The sequence below is a fragment of the Thamnophis sirtalis genome, unplaced genomic scaffold (genome assembly GCF_051295495.1).
Source record: "Thamnophis sirtalis isolate CommonGarterSnake01/CBP01778 unplaced genomic scaffold, rThaSir2_p1.2 scaffold_4, whole genome shotgun sequence".
NCBI lineage: Eukaryota > Metazoa > Chordata > Lepidosauria > Squamata > Natricidae > Thamnophis > Thamnophis sirtalis.
This window is the reverse complement of record NW_028261384.1, coordinates 24,745,034-24,766,391: the sequence shown is the minus strand read 5'-3', so window position 1 is coordinate 24,766,391 and position 21,358 is coordinate 24,745,034. Positions and strand designations below refer to the sequence as shown.

At 41.6% G+C, this 21,358-nt stretch overlaps 1 protein-coding gene across 1 annotated transcript in view; it reads left to right on the top strand.

Moving 5' to 3' along the window:
- The window catches only part of STEAP2 (STEAP2 metalloreductase), a 33,505-nt gene extending 14,861 nt beyond the window's left edge, over window positions 1-18,644 (top strand). The window contains exons 2-5 of the mRNA XM_087712631.1: window positions 12,603-13,124; window positions 14,009-14,536; window positions 15,333-15,497; window positions 17,008-18,644. Coding sequence (XP_087568757.1) covers window positions 12,633-13,124; window positions 14,009-14,536; window positions 15,333-15,497; window positions 17,008-17,292 — 1,470 coding nt within the window. The 5' untranslated portion in view covers window positions 12,603-12,632 and the 3' untranslated portion in view covers window positions 17,293-18,644. The remainder of the gene's footprint in view (window positions 1-12,602; window positions 13,125-14,008; window positions 14,537-15,332; window positions 15,498-17,007) is intronic.
- The last annotated feature ends 2,714 nt before the right edge of the window (window positions 18,645-21,358 follow it).

Genomic DNA, 21,358 nt, shown 5'->3' with positions numbered 1-21,358 from the left:
CATTCTGAGTATTTTGGGCCTAGTCTCACATTTGCTACCTGATGCCAATATAGATTCTTTATGATTCGGATGTCTTTGTCATCTAGTCCCCCTTGCTTCAAGATTTGTAATAGTTTGCTGTGCCTTATTTTATCAAATGCTTTTTCCAAATCAATGAAGCACATGTAAACACTGTGATTGACTTCTCTACAGCACTGTACAAGAACTTGAATGTTGGATAGGGCATCTTGTGTGCCAAGATTGTTTCTGAAACCAAATTGTGTGTTACTTAGACACTTCTCAATTTTATTGTATATTCGTGTGAATTATTCTTGGGAATATTTTCAGGGCATGACTCATTAAGCTTATTGTTCTGTATTCGGTACACTTCTTTGCATTTATTTTTTGGAGGATTGTCACAAAGGTTGATTTCAGGCAATCATTTAGCATCTTTCCTGTTTCAGCAAGTTTTTGCTTGCTGATCATTATCTCCAGGAAGTAGTCAGACTTATTTGATCCAAGACTAACTAAAAGGATAAAGGCTTTCCTGTCAATCATGACCGAGGGAGCCAGCATTGCCAAAGACAATTCCCGTGGTCATATGGCCAGCATGGCTGTATGCTGTATGCCAAATCACTGTTATCTTTACACTGAAGTGGTACCTATTAATCTATTTGCATTAATTTTGAATTGCTAGGTAGGTAGAAGCTGGGGCAAGTAATGGGAGCTCACACTGTTGTGCGGAGCTGGGGGTCTCAAATTTGGGCTGTCAGCTCTCCAGCTGACAAGCTCAGTGTCTTTAACTGCTGAGCCATCACACCTCTCCAAGACTATCACATCTCCTTGAAATCCCTTGGGTTCATAGTAGCCACATTACAAATTCTTAATTCAAAACTTTTGAATATGCAGTGTCCAGTTATCCAATTACAACAACTCTGTACAATTGAGAAGATCAAAAGGAAAAGCCTTAAAAAGATAAGAAGCCCGTCTTTCTGATGTGTTGAAGGCAACATTCTCCTTTATTGTCCCAGAGATGTGGAATGCAGATCCATAAGAATTGCCTTAGGCCCCTTCTTCTCACACTTTGTTGGAATCTGTGAAGATTTTTCCGTTTTGCCATGTTATTCTTTGTTAGACAATGTAAAATATTTGTCTAACTCTGTATTCCTTCTGTAGCAGAAGGAATTATTTATCTGTTCTTAGAGCCAAGGAAGCACTTTAGCTGTCATTCTTTTATTATCAGATTTATTGGACACAGTAGAATTCTGTTTGTTCTCAATAGAAGTGGAGATAGCATCCATACATGGGTTGACATTGTCCGCCTTCTGACTGGACTGAGTCTGATAAAAGTTAGTTAATACACGCCCCTTGTTGCTTGCATTACCCAGCTTTTCAACTCAATCCACTTCACTTCATCGTGTATCTCCGGAGCACTTTGCTGATTGAATGAATTGGTTGAAGAATTAATGGACTTCTTTCTTTATACTGTGAGTGGGACTGGAATAGTATTTTGAGCTGTCAACTTGGGCTGGAGCGTGAGGGCTTAGGCGCATAGATCATCCTGTGAGCCATCTGCCTTCCACGCCCCTGACTAGGCGGGAGAGAGCGTAGCACTCTTGAAAGGTCACTAACTGGACGCTTATATCAGATGGCAAGGAAAGACCGCAGTGCTATTGCGGATCCCTTCAAAATGGAAAGGCAGGAGGTGAGGCTCTGAATTGGCCCAGGCCCTGAATTGAACCCTGAAGTGTTCTGCCCAGAGTCACCATTTTGGTTGCTAATTCTCTCTCAAAATGGCATATGCTGCAATTGCTGTTCCAAATGCTGAGGGAAACGGGCCCAAGGTCTTCTAATCACGGCGGAGGCTTCCACTTCCCAGACTACAGCAGATCCTCAGAGGCACAAAAAGTCTGGGAAAGACACTGCCCATGCCAAACAAACAAAAAATCCTCCAAGTCAGTCCCATCTGACAAGGGAGATGGTCTAATTCCTAAGGACAAAAGTTCCAAGGCCTCATCTCGAAGGCATTCCTTATTTTCTTCAAAGGGGAATACTGTGCCCCAATCTAGCAGCAATATTTCTGTCCAGCCCTCTCCAGTTACATTGGAACAGGCTCCTGGTCCTTTCAGCCCCCTGTTCCCAATAAAAACCTCTAGGCTATGGGGCTATGGCTCTGATCTACAGGGACATCTTTTGCAAGATGCCCAGTTTGGGACAGTGGGCAAGCTTGCAGAGGCTACGTTCACTCCAACAGTGGTCCATTCTATATCACTGCCAGCCCCATCAGTGGCCCATTTGTCATCACTGCCAGCCCCACCAGTGGCCCATTCAACATCACTGCCAGCCCCATCAGTGGCCCACTGTACATCACTGCCAGTACCACCAGTGGTCTATTCTACATCACTACGAGCCCCATCAGTGGCCCATTCGACATCACTGCCAGCCCCACAAGTGGCCCATTGGACATCACTGCCAGTTCCACTAGTGGCCTATTCTACATCACTGCCAGCCCCACCAGTGGCCTATTCTATATCACTTCCAGCCCCACCAGTGGCTTATTCGACATCACTGCCAGATCCACCAGTGGCCCATTTGACATCACTGCCAGCTCCACTGGTGGCCTATTCTACATCACTGCCAGCTCCACCAGTGTCCCATTCTACATAACTGCCAGCCCCACCAATGCAGAGTCCCTTGTCATCGGCTAAATCCCAGTATAGCCAGTCCCCTGTCTTTGAAGATGGGGAGATTAAGGATGCTGAGTTTTCTGGGGATGAGGAGCCAGCATCAGAAAAACAACAACTGTTTTCGGGTTTGTTCCAACGTGCCCACTTAAAGTCCTTGCTGACCAAGGCCAAAGAATCTGCTAGCTTCACAGCAAAGAATTTTTCAATGTGGCCACTGACCTGGAACAGCTCCTTCAAGTTCCAAAGTCGACGCCCTGGTAGCAGCCCTTCACTCGGCAACCAACATTCCGAGGAGGAGGTCCTCAAGCCGGAGGACAAGAGGGCCAACCTCATACTGCAACGTGTGCATCAAGCGGCGCCTTGGGCGATCCGAGCTTCCACGTCCGCATCATTCTTCTCTCATTCCTGCAAGTTTTGGCTATGGTAGCTTCAACAACGTCTACCTGCAACCAATCTAAGGGCCCATCAAGACCTCAATAAAATAATGACTGCTGTCCAATTTACGGATGACGCCACACTTAATTCCACTCGCTTTGCCTCGGCCATGAAAAGGTTTCTGAAAAGGGCAGTCAATCTGAGACCACTGGTGGTTCACTGCTACCCCACGTGGGACTTGCCCACAGTTTTGTCTGCCCTAAAATACGCCCCCTTTGAGCCCATTCGGTCAGTGGAACTACAGTTCCTCTCTTGAAAGGTGGCCTTCCTGGTGACCATCACCTCCACCAGGAGGATCTTGGAGATGCAGGCCCTGTTGGTAAGGGAGGATTTTTTTCATCTTCCACATCGACAGGGTAGTGCTTCGATTAGATCATTCCTTTACGCCAAAGATTTCATTGTGGTTCCATAGAGCGCAAGAGGTAGTTTTGCCCAACTGGCAGTAGTGGCTCATGTGTACTCAAATAGGCGGGGCAGCATCGGACCTGCCCAGATCGTCTCAATTGAGGTGCAGCAACCGGCGAGGCAGATCGTCCCTGTTGTAGCTCCTCTCCGATGGGAGTGGAGCTCCGGGTGACATCACCGGGGCCCATCCTTGCAGGCTGAATCAACATCCCAGGTAGGTCGAGAAGTGGCGGTGCGACGGATTGAGTTGGTGTGTGGTCAGGCTGCCAGAAGGCGGTAGCCGGGTAGGAAAGGCCTCTTCGGAGGAAGGCCTCAGTTGGTAGGCGGTGCCTCAGTTGATCCACATGGAGCTGCTATTCGCTGCCATCTGGAAATCCGACTCTGTAAGAACAGGGGCCGGTTACTTTGGTGACGGTGGCAGGCACCCACCTTGGATCCCCCGTGAAGCTCCTGGCATAAACCAGGTCCCCCTCCCTGAATTGGCGCAGCAGAACCCCCAGGTTGCAAGGCTGTGGGGTGTTGTAATGCGGGTGCAACCTATCTAAACTGGTTGGCAGGTGCTGGCCCATAAGCAGCTCTGCGGGGCTCTTATGAGATAGGTGGCATGGAGTGGAGTGCTGGCCGAGGAGGTAAGCCGCCACCTTGTCCGGCCAATCTCGGTCCATTCATCCCAATGCCTCCTTGGCCAAGCGGACAGCACATTCCACCCAGCCATTGCAAGCAGGGTGGTAGGGGGCAGTTGGGGCATGGCATATCCCTAATTCGGTCAGAAATTCCTGGAAGGCTGTGGTCGTAAATTGGGGGCCGTTGTTGGTCACAATGGTGTTTGGCAGCCCATGTGTGGCGAACAGACTGCAGCCCCCGGATGGTGGCCTCAGCGGTGGTGGACGCCATGAGGAGGAGTTCCACCCACCAAGGATAGGCGTCCGTGATCACCAGGAAGGTCTGATCGTGGAAGGGGCCCAGAAAGTTCACGTGGACTCTCGACCAGGGTGCCCGAGGCAGCTCCTAGTTCCTAACCAGAGGAGCCGGACAGGACTCTTGGCAGGGGTGCAACGGCCGACCCAAGTTGTTATTTCCTCATCTATCCTGGGTCACCAGACCTAGCTGCAGGTCAAAGCCTTTGTGCGAGCTATGCCGAGGTGGCCCATATGGAGACAGTCCAGGACTTTGGTGCGCAGGGAGGGAGGAATGATCATCCTGTCACTCCAGAGCAAGCACCCAAATTTGCCAACAGGAGGGAGTTGGCGAATTTTGAACGGGTGGTATTCTTCCTGTACCTTGCCCAAGGGCCACCCCCCTCTGTACCCAAGTGAAAACCTGGGATAGGATGTGGTCTGCCAAAGAGTAGGCAGACATGTCGGATGATGAAAGAGGCAGGCCCAAAGAGGCGGTGGAGAGGAGCGAAGAAGAGAGAATGGGGTCAAGGGCAGCGACAGGAAGAGGGCAGCGGCTGAGGGCATCAGCATGCCCCATATGCTTGCCCGGATAGTACTGCAGCGTATACAAATATGCTGTGAGGAACTCCGTCCAGCGGGACATCCAACGAGACAGGATATGTGCGGTAGGACGGTCACTGGCCAAAAGTCCAAGGAGAGGCTTGTGGTCGATGAACAAGGTAAAATGCCATCCATATAGATAATCATGGAACTTTTTAATCCCGGACACAGCAGCCAGAGCCTCCTTGTTGATCTGGCTGTAATTCCTCTCGGCAGAGGAGAGTGTCTGGGAGTAAAAAGCTATGGGGGTTTCGAAGCCATTAGGGAGGACATGGCTCAGGACAGCCCCCCCCAAAAGGGGAGGCACACATGCCAATGTCTGCGGTAGCCTGTCACTATACTGGACTAGGACAGCCGCTGATGTAAGCATGACTTTGAGAGCCACAAATGCATGCGCTTCGTGGCTACCCCAGTGCCAGGCCAATGGTCGGTCGAGCAACCGATGAAGCGGCTCGGCTAGTGATGCCTTGTGAGGTAAAAATGGCGCATAGAAATTCAAGAGGCTGAGGAACGCCTGCAGCTTCGCTTTGTATGTAGGAGTGAAGGCATTCCTGACAGCTTCAAGTTTGGAGGGGGTGGATGGATGCCCTGGGTGTCTACAAGGAAGCCCAGGAATTCTATCTGTGGCACAGCAAAGGAGCATTTGCTGCACTTTAATTTTAAGCCCACGTCCCTGAAACGATCGAGGACCTTCCAAAGAACTTGGATGAGCCCTGATCGACTGCGGGCAGCGATCAGGACATCATCAAAGTAGGGAACCACGCTAGGGAGCCTATGAGCAATCACTCCATGAGGCTCTGGAAGATCCCCGGGCAATGGAAACATCAAATTGCAAATGGCGGCAGCGGAAAGCCCCTCAATGGGTGACAATGATCTGGGCAGCAGCAGCCTCATCATCCACTGGGTGCTGCTGATAGGCCTGGTCCATATCCAGTTTCGCAAAGATACAACCCCACCCCAAAGAATGGAGCAGGTGCTGCACCACCGGAACTGGATACGGGTTTGCCTGGACACCCTTGTTGATTGTCAACTTATAGTTGGCACTGATCCTGATGCACTCGTTGGCTTTAATGGGGACCACTATGGGAGTCTCCCATTTGGAGTGGTTGACAGGCTCCAGGACTCCCTGCGCCAACAATTTGTCGAATTCTGCATCAACTTTGGGCCTCAAGGCAAACAGCACTCTATGGACCTTGAGATGGATAGGAGCAACCTGGGGGTCTAGGTTCAGGGAAATGGGGGAGCCTTTGTATTTACTGAGAGTTCCGTCGAAAATGTCAGCAAACTCTGCAATGACGTCATCAACAGAGGAATCATCGGCTGAATGATTAAAATGGGAAGCCTTCCATGGAAATGGCCATAGTCAACCCAGACGGAAAGGCTACCCAGAGTAGGGATCTCAGTTCTCTGGTAGTCTTTGAGAGTGGTGACTCCAGGGGCTAATTGATTGTGGGTCACATCTGGGCACCGGCGGATCAGGGTGCTTCAGGAGAGCAGGGATCTGGACGATCCAGAGTCCAGCTCCATTGGGCATGGAGCCTCTTGGATGCAGAGGGAGATCTTGACTTTCTTGGCGTCAGACAAAACTTAGCTGACCGATGCTTCAGGAAAATCTTGCTTCCGAGTGACCGCAAAGGACTTGTCTCTGGAAGGTTGAATGCATCGTTGTGGTTGGCAGCCACTGCTGAACCGGTGTTCTGAGGTGGTTGGTGATGGTAAGGCAGTGCGGCAAATGTTGGCAAGAGGTCCCTTTTTATTGCAACGGCGACATACTGCTGCTTTGAAGGGGCAGGTGGTGTGACAATGATTTCCGCCGCAGCTGAGGCATTGACTTGTTGGTTGTTTTGTGGGAGCAGGGTTAGTCATCCTTCTCGGTTGCACTCTTAGAAGATCGACCTGGTCCTCCTCCGGGTCTTCCAGAGGGGCAAGTTCATCGATGAGGCAAGTGCGTGGCTGTGGAATGACCAACTGCTGGCATCTCTGAATTTTGGCAGTGGACCATTCAGAGAGTTCTAAAGCTCTGGCTTCGTCCACTGCCATCTGTAATGTAATGTCAGAGTGGGCCAGCAACCTCCGCTTGAGGTGGACATCACGGATTCCACAGACAAACTGTTCAACCAGCGAGTCATCCAGGTCGTGGAATTCACATTGTATTGCCGCAGTGCGAAATGATTGTAAAAATTGGCTGATTGTCTCTGTTTCTTTTTGGACGTATTGCCTGAACGCATAACAGTGACGGAGTCAGAGCATAATGATTTTTAAGCTTCATGATTAATGTGTCCCATGACAACGCGTGGACTGCCAATGGTGAAGCGAGGGCTCTTGCTGTGTTAAACATCTCAGGCCCGCAAGAGCTGAGAAAAAAATCCACATTTTCTGTCCTCAGATAGCTGGTGATAATTATTGGCTATCAGGAAGCATTCAAAATGTTCAAGGAATCCGGGCCATGACTCTGAAGTAGAGCTGAAGGGCGTGAAGTGCAGTAGAGAAGCCATAGACAAACCAGCTGAGGAGAATCAACTTCAGAAGGGGGGGATTTTTTCCCCCTTTTGCAGCTGTCTAGTGGATCGCCTCTTAGGATCCCATCCTCGTTGCCAGCATTGTGTTCTGAGACGGCAGTGAAGAGGCCCAGACAGCTGAGGTAAATGCAGAACAGTTTATTAACGTTAACAAGGCAAACAGCAACTGGGAACAGGAAATCAGCCTCTCATCCTGCTTGATAGCTATTTATATAGGACTTGTCAAGCAGGGCAGCCAATAGGAACAATAGAACAGCCCGTACTCAGCCAGCCACACCTTAGCCAATCAGGCGCAGCTTGACAGTAGCTGGCTGTCAGTCATAAGTCGAGGACTTGCGGCCGGTTGTACATTGAGGACTGGTCATAGGTCGAGGACTTAACAGGTATGTCCCATGTATGGATGCTATCCACCTCTATTGAGAAAGGGCATTGGTACTTACCTGATACGCCTCTTCTAATAGGGTGGAAATAGCTTCCATTCCCTCCCTCTCTGACTGATCTCATTGCTATACCATTTAGTGCTATAAGAATGAGTTTGCCTGATATGCGTTACAAAGAGTTTGTATTCAAAAATTTTACTGTAAATATGTGGTTCATTTCTCTGGTTTGAGAGGTTTGTTTACCAAATATTTGTGCGATAACACATTGAGTCTGCCTAAGTTCTTCTTCGCCGAAAAGCTGAGTAAGGCTAGTAACAAGGGCCGTGTCTTAACTAACTTTTATCAGACACAGTCCAATCAGAAGGCAGACAATGTCAATCCATGTATGAATGCTATCTCCACCCTATTAGAAGAGGCATATCAGGTAAGTACCAATGCCCTTTTCCTTGATTTTAAATATTAGCCTGGATTTTTCAGACATCCCATTCTTATTTTCATGAGTTCTAAGATTTTACTGTCAACTAATAGTGTTTCAATCTTCATTTCCCATATTGTTACTGTTTTTGACTATCAACATTTGTAGCAGATGTTTTCACTAATATGAATCCATATTTTTAAAAGGTTATGGCTATAATGAAATCATAAATATTCTGCAAATATACTGTATTTTTTCTTCAAAATCTTGGTGCGTTTTACACTCTAAGTGCGTCTTATAGTCCAAAAAAATATGGTATATAAGTAATAAAAATATGTTGCTAAGTTGATGAGGTGTAGGGAAATGATCAGTCAAAATGTGTTTCTTTAAAAAAATGTTATTTAGAGATTTACCGTATCCTAGAGTATCCTGTTTACAGTTCTATTACTAAATGCTCACACATTTAGAGGTGAAGCAATACTTTTCTCTTATATCCTATTGCTGCATTACTTACCCAAAAGTTTGAATCCAATGCTGGATTTTCGCAACTCTTCCACTGTTATTTGTTGAATTAAAAGTGACAAACTAAGTAAATAGTATTGCATTAACTATTGTATCATTATCGGGAAGTTTTTTTTAAAAAAGTTTAGAAAATGAGTATTTTAAAGAAAATGTCTCAGCTGTTCTGATTATAGAGCTACAATATAAAAGTTAATATGTAATTTTTAGAAGTCTCAAAATTAATAATTTAATATAAATGTATAAATCTTCTTGTAGACATTAGTTAGTTGTTCAAGAGCAAATAAAAGTAACTGATTTTCTAAACATTGGCAAATTGCAAAACTATTCGGAGTGTACCTTTGAAAATACCACCCTCGTGGGATGCTGTAATTCATTATTTTTCATCATTAGTTTCACAAAATATTATTTCATCAGTTTGCTTTGGCAGAACGTTTGTTGGCCAAAAGTTAATTAGATTTTCAAGTCACATTTATGACTAATAATTTCCACATGCATAATACTTCCATTTTGAAAAAGAAAATATTTGAGTAATCAAATACTTGAACTACAAATTTTGAGAATTTTGTTTGTTGTAGAACTGTCAATATATAGCAATTGCATTTAACAAACATTTTAGCATAATATTCTCACCTCTACAAGAACAAAGAAGACATTTATTGCTATATGTTATACTTAAATACTAAAAGTATATTTTATTGGGATTGCTTAAATTGGATGATTATTCCTAGTTATATATGCAGATGATTGTTAACAGAAATATTGAAAGTATATTTTATTGCCATACATTACTCCTAAATATGAAAAGTATATTTTATTGGCATTGCTTATTTCTAGTTATATATATAGACCAGGGATGTCAAACTGAGTTGGATTAGTATTGTAGTTCTCCGCAGGCTGGTTTGGGGGGGGGGGGGGAGAGATGGAACGGCTAGCCTCCTGCAGCACCCTGCTAGCCAGAGGCATCACGGGCTGGTTCTTTGCTATTACCAGGCCAGCACTGTAGGTCAGATTTAAGCACCCTGCAGGCTGTAGTCAGCCCATGGGTCTTGAGTTTGACATCTCTGATACCTCTGATATAGATGATTGGTTAAGAGAAATTAGTAAACAAATAAGTTCATGTACAAAACAGGTAGTCTTCAACTTACAACCATAATTGATCCTGCAATTATGGTTGTAAATCGTGATGGTCATGTGGCTGTTCATGATTTCACAAACTTTTTTCAAGGGTTGTTAAGCAAACACAGCAGTTACTAAGCGAACCCATAATTTGCTATAAGTGCTTTTTGCCAAAAAATAAATTCCAGTTTCTTGCAATGTCATAAATCATGGTCACATGACTGTAGACACTGCAAATGGCCATAAATGCAAGTTGGTTGCCAAAAACCTAAGATGTGACCAAGGGGACTGTCAGAACTTCAAATCTGGATCATAAGTATCTTTCGGGGAATCCAATGTAAGTTTGAACAGTCACTGAGCAACCAATCATAAATCAAGGATTACTTGCATACCATTCCCCAGTATATTTGTATTTATTTGTATTTTACACAACAGAGGTACATAATTCCACTCAGAGGTCACCTTTGTCATTATATGTGATGTTGCAAGCTCCATTCAAAAAACAGGCAGGAATAGATCTTAAATATTACTTCAGATTCTCCTATCTTATAAATACAAAAACTGTATATCTCTTTAGCAAAATCAAAAGCAGAAAACAGACTGAATTTATTTGCTCACCAGTAGATGGTGGTACAATACTCAGTAAGAGTTTCAATATTCACAATTTGATTTTAATCTTAAATTGGACTAAGAAGCTTATATATACATTTTTGAGAAGAGGGGACAGATGGAAGTTTTCTGTTTTCTCAGTAAGCTATCAGTGTTATATTCTCCTCCTAATAATAAAATATAGTTTATTTTTAAAAAAATAAATGAAAATTGGAAGAGAGTGGATGCACAGGAATTGGGGAAAAATATAAAGAGAAATTACTGTTTCCCAGCTTCTGTTCATCCACGCTCTTCCAGACTTCTCTCTCTCTCTCTTTCTTTTTTGTAAAATGATTGGACTTGGGGGTACATTCTGCTCTCTTGTTAAACTGCCTGTTGCTCTGATTATTCCATTTGCATTGGTTTACAAAGGTTAAAGCAATAGCAATACTACTTTGACTTATATACTGCCCACAGTGCTTTATAGCACTCTCGGGGCTTTTTACAGAGACAGCATATTGCCAGTGGTGAAATTCAATTTTTTTACTACTGGTTCTTTGGGCGTGGCTTCATGGGCATGGGGAAGGATACTGCAAAATCTCCATTCCCATAAAAAAAAGATGTTTTATGGCTTTCTTTATAGGTAAGAGATGGGATATTAGATGAAGACATGTTTGCAACCTTAAAGAGAGTGAAGAGTTACTAAATTTGTCTATATTTGTGATGAATGTTGTAATTTACTTCTTTATGTATTTCTTTATTTTTCTCTCTTTTTCTTTTTCCTTTATATTTGTAATAGGCTAAATAAATTTACTTGCACTTTTTACTCCTTTCTATTCTCTTTTCTTCCTTTCTTTCTTTAGTTTGCATATGTCTTACTAATATAATCAAAATTCTTGATAAAAAATTTGCACAAACACACTAGATAATCCATGGCCCACTGGATCATTGTTTCAGAAATATTTTTTATCAGATTCCTCAATGCCTTTAACACAGAGCTTCTTATGTACTGTCTTCACTGGAAAAATTGGAATATATTCAGAGATGTATCTGCCTTAAAAACAGTATATAGCACAAACATCAACACATAGCAAAAAGTTTTGAGATTTTCTATTACAGTATAAACAGATTTATGATTATGTTTATGTCTTCTTCTTTTTTTACCAAACTGACTAGATTTCAATCCATGGGAGACATTGGTTTATAAGTATTCCCCCTGGTTGTTCAAATATTATTGTATTGGTTGTTGTAGAAATGGCTAAAATATATTATGTAAAAGTAGAAAATGGAGGCTGCATGTTTATCATCTTATCCCACGCTAAAAAGTCAGAAGTTAACACTTTTCTTTTTTCCCTTTTATGCTACACTTTTTCCTTTTCCATTTTTCCTTCCCTATTTCCTCACTTTTTTTCCTCACTTTGAATTTTGATAAATTAATTTAACAATGGAACTAAAAATGTTTACTGCATTACTAGATAGTACAGGCATCAATATGACATATGAAATGTAATTATCTATGGGAAATCCTAGTTGGCTATTACAATAGCAGCAGGGACCATATATTGCAATAGTGTTGTTTATATCAGTTACCATTTTTATTTTTCTACTTAAAAATGAAATATAGAGAAAGCAACTAAATTCTTCTTCAAATATAGTGTATCTGTCAAAGTGAGGCCTACTTTGGCAGACAAATATATTCCTGAAAAAAACCAGATTTCTCATGGAAAGTTAATTTTAATTCTAAAATTGAGAGCGCACTAAAGCTCTCTGAGATTATTTTTGTTTTCCATAAACTAGGTTTGACGTTTGTTGAATTATTTTCTCTTTCTAGTGTTTTTACTCTGCATATATGGAAAGGTAGAATCAAAGCCTATTTTTTCCTGCCTATTTTTTACAAGGGTTAGGGGGATTTCCTTTCTAGCTTAGTGGAGAGAAATTAGGACTTTGATGCTGCAGACATGTGTGTTACATCTTATTCTAAATCTTGTGTGTGTTGGCATAGGAAATTTGTTTCAATATATATCAGTGAAAAATTAATTGTTTCTGTTTTCTTTTAGAAAATATCCTTATTACACTTGTGACAAAATATGGAATCAATTTCTATGATGGGAAGTCCTAAAGTCTTAAATGAATCTTTCTTACCAAATGGCAGAAATTACATCAAAGACACCAGTAAGCTTACAGTTGGCATAATTGGAAGTGGGGACTTCGCTAAATCCTTGACAACTAGGCTTATCCGATGTGGGTTTCATGTGGTAATAGGAAGCAGAAACCCTAAATTTGTGTCGGAATTCTTTCCCCATGTTGTTGATGTCACTCATCATGAAGATGCTATCGCAAAAGCAAACATAATTTTTATCGCTATACGCAGAGAACACTATGCAGCTTTGTGGGATCTCAAGCATCTTCTTGTTAGTAAAATCCTTGTAGATGTCAGCAACAACATGAAAATTAACCAGTATCCAGAATCCAATGCGGAATACCTGGCATCCCTTTTTCCAGACTCCTTTGTTGTTAAAGGGTTCAATGTTATTTCAGCATGGGCATTGCAAGTAGGACCAAAAGATGCAAGCAGACAGGTAAGTTATCTATTTTAGCATTTAAAACTGAACACGATGATCAAGTATACATGAGAAATCCCTTGAAGCTGTTGCTGCAAAATGATGTAGTTTTTCATATGAGACCTAAAAAATGAAGTGAGATTATTTCTCATCTTCATGGTATAGCAACTTCTGCATTCAATTTTATCGTGAGGACAGATGAGTGTTTTCAGATTGAGAGCCTCATTTGATATTTGATTGGCTCATCCATCCACAATCAAAAGTGGATAAGTCCAGAGCAAAAGACGGTTGAACAACACACCTTCAATTTAAATAAAACTAAAGTAAGTAAGTATAAGTAATGCAACTAGAATTGTTTGAAAATAATTTATAAGAAATACTTTAGATCATACATTAATGCAGCACATATACCATGTAAGTCTTTTTTGTGTTCCTCTATCAATCTGAAAAAGGTGTATCTGCTTTAAGAGCAAGATTAAAGGTTTGGTTGCAATGATTTCATTAAGGCAGCATTTGTGGATTTTTCATACTTGTGTAGAAAAAAGACATGTATGTCTGAAAGATACTTTAAAAAAATATTTTAAGTATTCAAGGTAAACTGTTCACATCCCATGTATTTAATAACTTGTCCTTAGTATCAATATTTGATGGGACTCTATGGGATGTAACTAAGATTTGGGGGAATTGTGTATGGTCCTGGACAATACGTTTTGCACCCTTGACTTGTATAACATGAAATAAAAATAAAATATAGATAAAATAATTACAAATGCCTTTTTAAGTTGTAATATGGATGCCTGTAAAGTTAAAAATAATTACAGGAAATCTCATACTTGGAAATACATACTCTAGTTTGACTATTTAGTCCATGCAGTTATTGATAATTTGTTTGTTTGTTTTAGGTTTATGTATGCAGTAACAACATTCAAGCGCGACATCAAGTTATTGAACTTGCTCGTCAGCTCAGTTTTATTCCTATTGATTTGGGCACTTTATCATCCGCAAGGGAGATTGAAAATTTACCTCTTCAGTTGTTCACACTCTGGAAAGGACCAGTTATAGTGGCTGTTGGCCTAGCTACCTTCTTTTTTATCTATTCTTTTATTAGAGATGTAATACATCCTTACGTGAGAAATCATCAGAGTGATTTTTATAAGATTCCTATTGAGATTGTGAACAAGACATTGCCAGTTGTTGCAATTACTTTATTATCTCTAGTGTATTTATCAGGGCTCCTGGCAGCTGCTTATCAACTTTATTATGGTACTAAATACAAATCGTTTCCATCCTGGTTAGAGAACTGGCTGCAGTGTAGAAAACAGCTTGGGTTACTTAGTTTTTTCTTTGCAACAGTTCATGTTGTTTACAGCCTTTGCTTGCCTATGAGGAGGTCAGAACGATACCTATTTTTAAATGCAGCTTATCAACAGGTAAGGAATTTTTGGATCAAGTAATTCACAATACTCTGCATGTGTGATTAGTAATTTGAGTTGTGTTGATCGTTGCCTTAAATACCTTCCTACATGAAAGAAACATTCAATTATGGTTTTTAAATATGTTAACATTTATACTATGTATAAAGTCACATAATTATGAAGTGATGAATAATAATATATAAAGTATTACTCATTTCTTTTTTTAAAAATTTATTTAGCTTCAATAATGTTCACCCTCTTGTTTCTTGAAACTGCTCATAACTCCCCAAATGATCAATTTAGTGCAGAGGTGGGTTGCTCCCAGTTTGGCCCGGTTCGGCCGAACTGGTAGCAGAATTGAGACCTGAGTCACAGAACTGGCAGCGACCCAGGCTCGCCACACACCCCTGAACTAGTGCCCAATCTCTTATGCCATTTCCAACATGTTTCTGCACATGCACAGAACAATATTTAGTCAACTGTGCATGCGCCAGCAACTTGCGGCCTAGAACTAGTACTGACCGGTATAGGAACCCACCCCTGATTTAGTGCTATAAGCAAAATATTCAAAATAAGAGGAATTAGAATTGATTACTTATTTTGCATAATTTTTTCTTCTTCTAATCATGGAAGGGCCAGATGTAGTGAAGTTTCTAAAGCCTTACTTAATTAAAGAACTCACTCCTCTTTGCTCCCCTTAATGATAGTTCACCAGGCACACTTTAAAACACTTCAGATTTTCCAGTTAGTTTTAAATAATTTTTTTATAAATGGTTAAAATTGTTAAAGATTCCATAATCTCTTTTTCCAGGTCCATGAAAATATTGAAAATTCCTGGAATGAGGAAGAAGTATGGCGAATAGAAATGTATGTTTCTTTTGGAATAATGAGCCTTGGGCTGCTTTCTTTGTTGGCTGTGACTTCCATTCCATCAGTAAATAGGTCATTAAACTGGAGGGAATTCAGTTTTATTCAGGTGTGTATTAAACTGAAATACTAAATGTAATTAAACTAACTAGTAAAAGACTTAAGTAGCATTCAATGTTGAGAGGTTCAAGCTTGTGTGATCTGATCTTTATGCACGTGGGAGTGCCGGAAACTGGAAGAACAGGTCCCGGTGCACATGCATGCCCGGAGAAATTGAGTGCCTGGTTTCCAGTGCATGAGTGCTGGCCAACTGGTCTTTGTTGCCGCATACACGCACGTCTTACCATCAACTCCCAAAAACAATTATTGGCTCTTTTGCTCTCCATACACCATATTTGTACTTTATTCATCACTTTCTTCTCCCTCTCTCCTCCCCCTCCCTATTTCCTTTCTTTCCCCTTTTAACATATATCTTCCTCCTCCTTTTTTTAAAAGAGAAAAAAAAGTATACATATATAGTCATTGTGCTTTTAAACCCCCCCCCCACCCCCTCAAACAGCCTAATTTTGGCTGAGATGTAGACCTGGTTACAATTTCCAGCTATTCTCATCACTATATTTATATAATTATGCATCCTTACACGCTCCTGCTTTGTGATTCTGTCTTTAAATCTCAATAGTTTTGCATTGTAAGTATATTTCATGTTCCCTCTCCATTTTTCCATAACTTGGTTTAGGTTACCCTTAATTGTCTACAAATAGCAATCCTTACTGGTCAATGTTCATTACAATTCCCTTAGTCTACTATATAGAATAACAAGCAGTACACATCTCATTTTGCTCATCATCTTAGAAGTTCTATATATGTCCATGTTTAATATATTTTAATCCATGCTTAATTGTCCTTCTATTGTCATATTCAATCAATTAGAATTATCATATATAAAAGTGAATCACAAACCTCTGCTTTACAATCTCCCCATATCAATTTCATATTTGTCCATATTCCATATATTTTAACTTTTCTTTAATTAACTTTCCATTATCATATTCAATCAATTAGCAACTCAATTTTATTGTCATATTTAGGAATAAACCCGTTATCTCAGCTTTATAGTTTCCCATATAACAATTTCTAGTTGTCTGATTTTTTTCCTAGTAAATATTTTGTCCCACTTCTCTATTCCTGTCTTCTCCCTTTTCGTTGTTTTGACATGTCCACCCTCTTCAATTTTCCCCAAGCCACTGTCAAAGAAATCTTTTATATTTCCCACTGTGAGCATTTGAATATTTAAGAAGTTTCCATTCATTTTTCACTTTCTTTTTGTTAATTGCAAAAGTTAATTGGGGTCATCACACTAAAAATTACTAGACCAATTTTCAAAATACTGAACTATTTTTGTTGTCTATCCAGAAATCCTTTAACCATGTTCAGATGAATTTTTATTCAGCATGTTTTGTATACTAAAATATGGAAGATACCTAATTTATTTATACCTACATTTATAATACTTTTAAGTTTTTGTAATATAGTTAGCTATAGCATATAGTTAACTATATGTGCAAATCATAATGTCAGGATTTTAATTTGTATTTGTTTCTCATCTTCAAATCTTAAAGTCAACCCTTGGATACGTCGCTCTTCTCATAAGTACTTTCCATGTATTAATTTATGGATGGAAAAGAGCCTTTGAAGAAGAATGCTACAGATTTTACACACCACCAAATTTTGTTCTTGCACTTGTCTTGCCTTGCGTGGTCATTCTTGGTAAGATTATTTTGCTTCTACCGTGTATAAAAAGGAAACTGAGAAAGATCAGAAGAGGATTGGAAAAAAGACAATTTATACATGATGGAAATGGATCTGATTCATATCCCTCACCAGAAAGAATTACAATCATGTGATCATACAATGAAAGTATTACCACAATGTTTTTTCCTTTAAATGTCTGTATTTAATACTGTATAGGTTTTATTTTAGGCTGAAATATCTCAGGCATTAAGTGATATTATCAGAATATAAGCAATACAGGTGAAAGCAGACATTGCATTTTCAGCATAATAGACAAGAACTAATATATTTTGAAGGATTTGATTTGTGGCAAATGTAAGCCACTTTTGCTATTCCAAGACTGCAGATTTAAACAAATGTAGCAGATAACAAGTTCCATTGAATTCAGAAAAATTTACTCAGAATAAATCTCTTTCCGATGAATTTGCTTGCAACGTATTAGATGTAGTTTCAGTTAGCATACAAGACCCAATAAAAGGGCCTCACAGCCACAATCCCACCCATGCAGTCCTCTAAAAGTTGTCAGCAACAATTTACGCAACAGTTAAAAAAATAAACAAAACAATACGCTACCCTGCAACGATTATTATAAATTCAATAAAACATAAATTGCAGTTGGTAAATATAAATTGAATACCCAATTTAATAAAACCATTGCCAATGCTCATCACTAATGCAGACCTCTAGGAACAATGGCACAGCTAAAAGCCAGAAGGTAGTTACAAGTTCTTTATTCTGGTCCTGCCTATTCACCGGGGGTGGGTGGGGGTGAATGTCTCATAAAGGCCAAACTTCTTTCTTGCTTCAAACTACCTTTAAAGCTATTATAGATTTCAGCACTTCAAAACATAAATCTAGCAATTTATAGCAATTTTTACCTAATTGCTTTTCTACTTTCTGGCTTGCATTCTTAATGCTCTGATTATTAGGCTAAATATGAGATACATTTGACATCATTCTCTGATATCATTGGGCATAGACCTCCTGAAGCATTTTTTCCTTTGATACAGCACTCTCTGCAGTGAAAGACGTAGCTACATCTAGCCATTATTTAAATTTCAAATAGTACCCAAGCCAAAAATACTAGAAAATTGTGGAAAATTAAAAAGTCAAGCAATGCAACTGGGCTGGAGCACTGCCACTGGATCCAGATAAGGCCTGTTTTTCACTTGAAGGAAAGGGAAAACAAAAGTGCAGTTATCTGGTAAAATGAGAAATATAAAATACAATATGGTGGTACTTCTACTTTGAATCTGGGAATTTCCTTGCTTCGGAACTGATATGTAAAAGTTTTTATTTGAAATTTTTAAGAAAGCCGTTATAGAGTTGGTATTTATAACTGTGTTATAATTAAAAGCTATTAATTTCTTTTAAATGTTAAAAAAATCAAGCATAACTATTGGTCCATAAAGCAAATGCCTAGTTGAACAATAGCTTTATTAAAATTCAACCAAAAAAGTAACAATTGTTGAAATCTCAAGACTGTTCAGCAAGCAACATATACTATAAAGGGCATTGATGGCGAACCTATGGCACGTGTGCCGTAGGTGGCACGCAGAACCCTTTGTTAAGGCATGCGAGGTGTTGCCCTGTGATCTCTAGCATGCATGCGCGTGCTGGCCAATTAACTTTGCCCTTCATTTTTGGCTGTTTTTCGTCCTCCTGGGAGTTTCCTAAAGCCTCCTGAAAGCGAAAAATAACCCAACGTGCAAACTGGGAATCCATTCCTGAACTTCTGGGTTGTCTGTAGGGCCGTTTTTCGCCCACCAAAAACTTCAGGGAAGCCTCCTGAAGACCTCGGACGTCCTCTGGGGTGGGCAGGGGAGGCCGTTTTCGCCTTCCCCAGGCTCTTAGAAAGCCTCTGGAGCCTGGGGAGGGTGAAAAACAAGTCCATCATGCGCCAAAAGTGGAGGGTGGGTGTCACATGCGCGGGGGCTGGGGTTGTACATGCATGCACGCAGTGGAGTCACACACTTGGAATTATGGGTATGGGCACACCCACCCATAACTCCCCTGCACTCCCCCTGCTTTTGGCACACAATGGGAAAAAGGTTAGCCATCACTGATATAGGGGATGGAAGCATGTACCTGTAGTGGACTCTGCGAGTAATAAGGACTGAGGTGACTGGTGCAAGGAACTAACTTTATTGTTAACAACTCTGAAAGAGAACAGGCAAAACGGAACAACGTAAGCCCGTTTGACACCTACTTATACCATAGCTGTCAAACGGCCAACCAATCATCAAACGCTTTTTTTCCCACTGGGACTTGCATCTTGACCAATCAGGAATCTCTTTCTGCCAGCTGACATTCCGTGGCTGTAGCAGCCGTGGGGATGTAACACTTCTTTCCACCTGGATCGCGCAAGCGTACTCAGCAAGGTAGGCAGGGCGACGTCTGTTTCTTCCGGAACGGCACAGTTCTTGGGTTGGAGTCATCGATGGAACAGGAAGGAAGTCATGTGCGATGGCCAATGGGGAATGGTCCTCAACTGTCCACGCCGAAGTCAATCCATCTGAAGATCCTGGTTCCGCAGTGAGTGCTCTGTCAAAATCCTGCAGGGCAGTTGTTGAACTGGTGCAGCACTGAGTGATGGCGATGGCCGGTAGGCGGCATCTGGTACCTCATTGTCAACTGGAGCATCCTCAATGGCCGAATTTGCACATGCTGAGCAGTAGTGCAGCTGATCGATGTGGTGCCGCCATAGCCTTCTGTCTATTAGTAAGATCCTGTAAGAACATGCTCCCATTATTTGAGTAATAATGGCTGGAACCCATCGGAGATTTACATAGAAATTTTGGGTGAAGACCCAGTCCCTGATTCTAGAAGTCCGACAGCTGTTTTCTATCGTCGGATTCTTGCTATTATTATAAGGGGATGAAGCCTATCTAAAGTGGTGCGGAGCCGCCGACTCATAAGTAACTCAGCCGGACTCCTATTTGTCTCGGGGCAGGGCATGGTACGCTGGGTCATTAGGTATCTATTAATTTTATCATATATATGTCCTGCCCCCATTCTCATCATGGCCTCCTTTGCTGAGCGGACAGTCCTTTCTGCCTGGCTATTCCTGGCCAGGTGATAAGGAGCTGTCAGAGCCTGTCTAATGCCTAGGGAGGCCAGGAAAGACTGGAAAACTGTAGCTGTCCATTGCTGTCCATTATAAGAGACGACCACAACAGGGAGACCATGGCAAGCAAGTAAATACTGTAACACTCTTATGGTGGCCTCTGTGATGGTGAAATGCATAGGTACAATTTCTACCCACCGAGAAAAAGCATCCACCATCACTAATAGCATCAGCCCTTGGACTCGGCCTGCGATGTCGAGGTGTAGCCTCGACCAGGGAGCATGGGGAGCATCCCATTTCCTAGGAGGCGCCGCAGGCAGAACTGAGCAAGAAGCCTGCCAGATTTCACAGTTTCCTACCCAATGGCTTAGGGCTTCATTTAACTTGGGCCACCAAACTGTGCTGCGTCCCAAAGCCTTCATATGCCCAATGCCTGGATGATTTTCATGCAGTCTAGCTAATATTTTGGTTCTGAGACTTGAAGGTATAATCACCCGGCAAGTCCATAAGACAGCCTTGTATCTCCGACACTCAAACTGCCATCTTTTATATGGTAAGAACTCTTCCCCCACAGGTCCTGCTGGCCAACCCTGTATTACCCACTCCAAAACCTGGACTAGGATTTTATCTGATTTTGTACAGTGCGCTATGTCAGTAGCGGTCACCGGCAAAACCAGTTCTTCAATAGCAAAAATCTTTGGAGCCCGTGCCGGACTGGGAGAGGAAGCGGACACCAGCTGAGGGCGTCCGCATACCCTACTTGCTTACCTGGCTTATGGAGAAGGCTGTATGAATAGGCTGAAAGAAATTTGGACCACCGTAGCATTCGGGGAGATATAATAGCAGGTGTGGGGCGATTTCCCGATATAATGCCTAATAGAGGTTTATGGTCAGTAATAGGAAGTGGTAGCCGTAGAGACAATCATGAAATCATTTGACTCCAGCCTCGGCTGCCAATGTCTCTTTGTCAATTTGCGCATAATTTTGTTCCGCTGGGGATAACGTGTGTGAAAAATATGCAATAGGTTCTTCTTGACCCGAGGATAAAACATGCGCCAATACAGCTCCCACCCCATAAGGGAAAACCTCACAAGTGAGGGTTGGGATAGTTC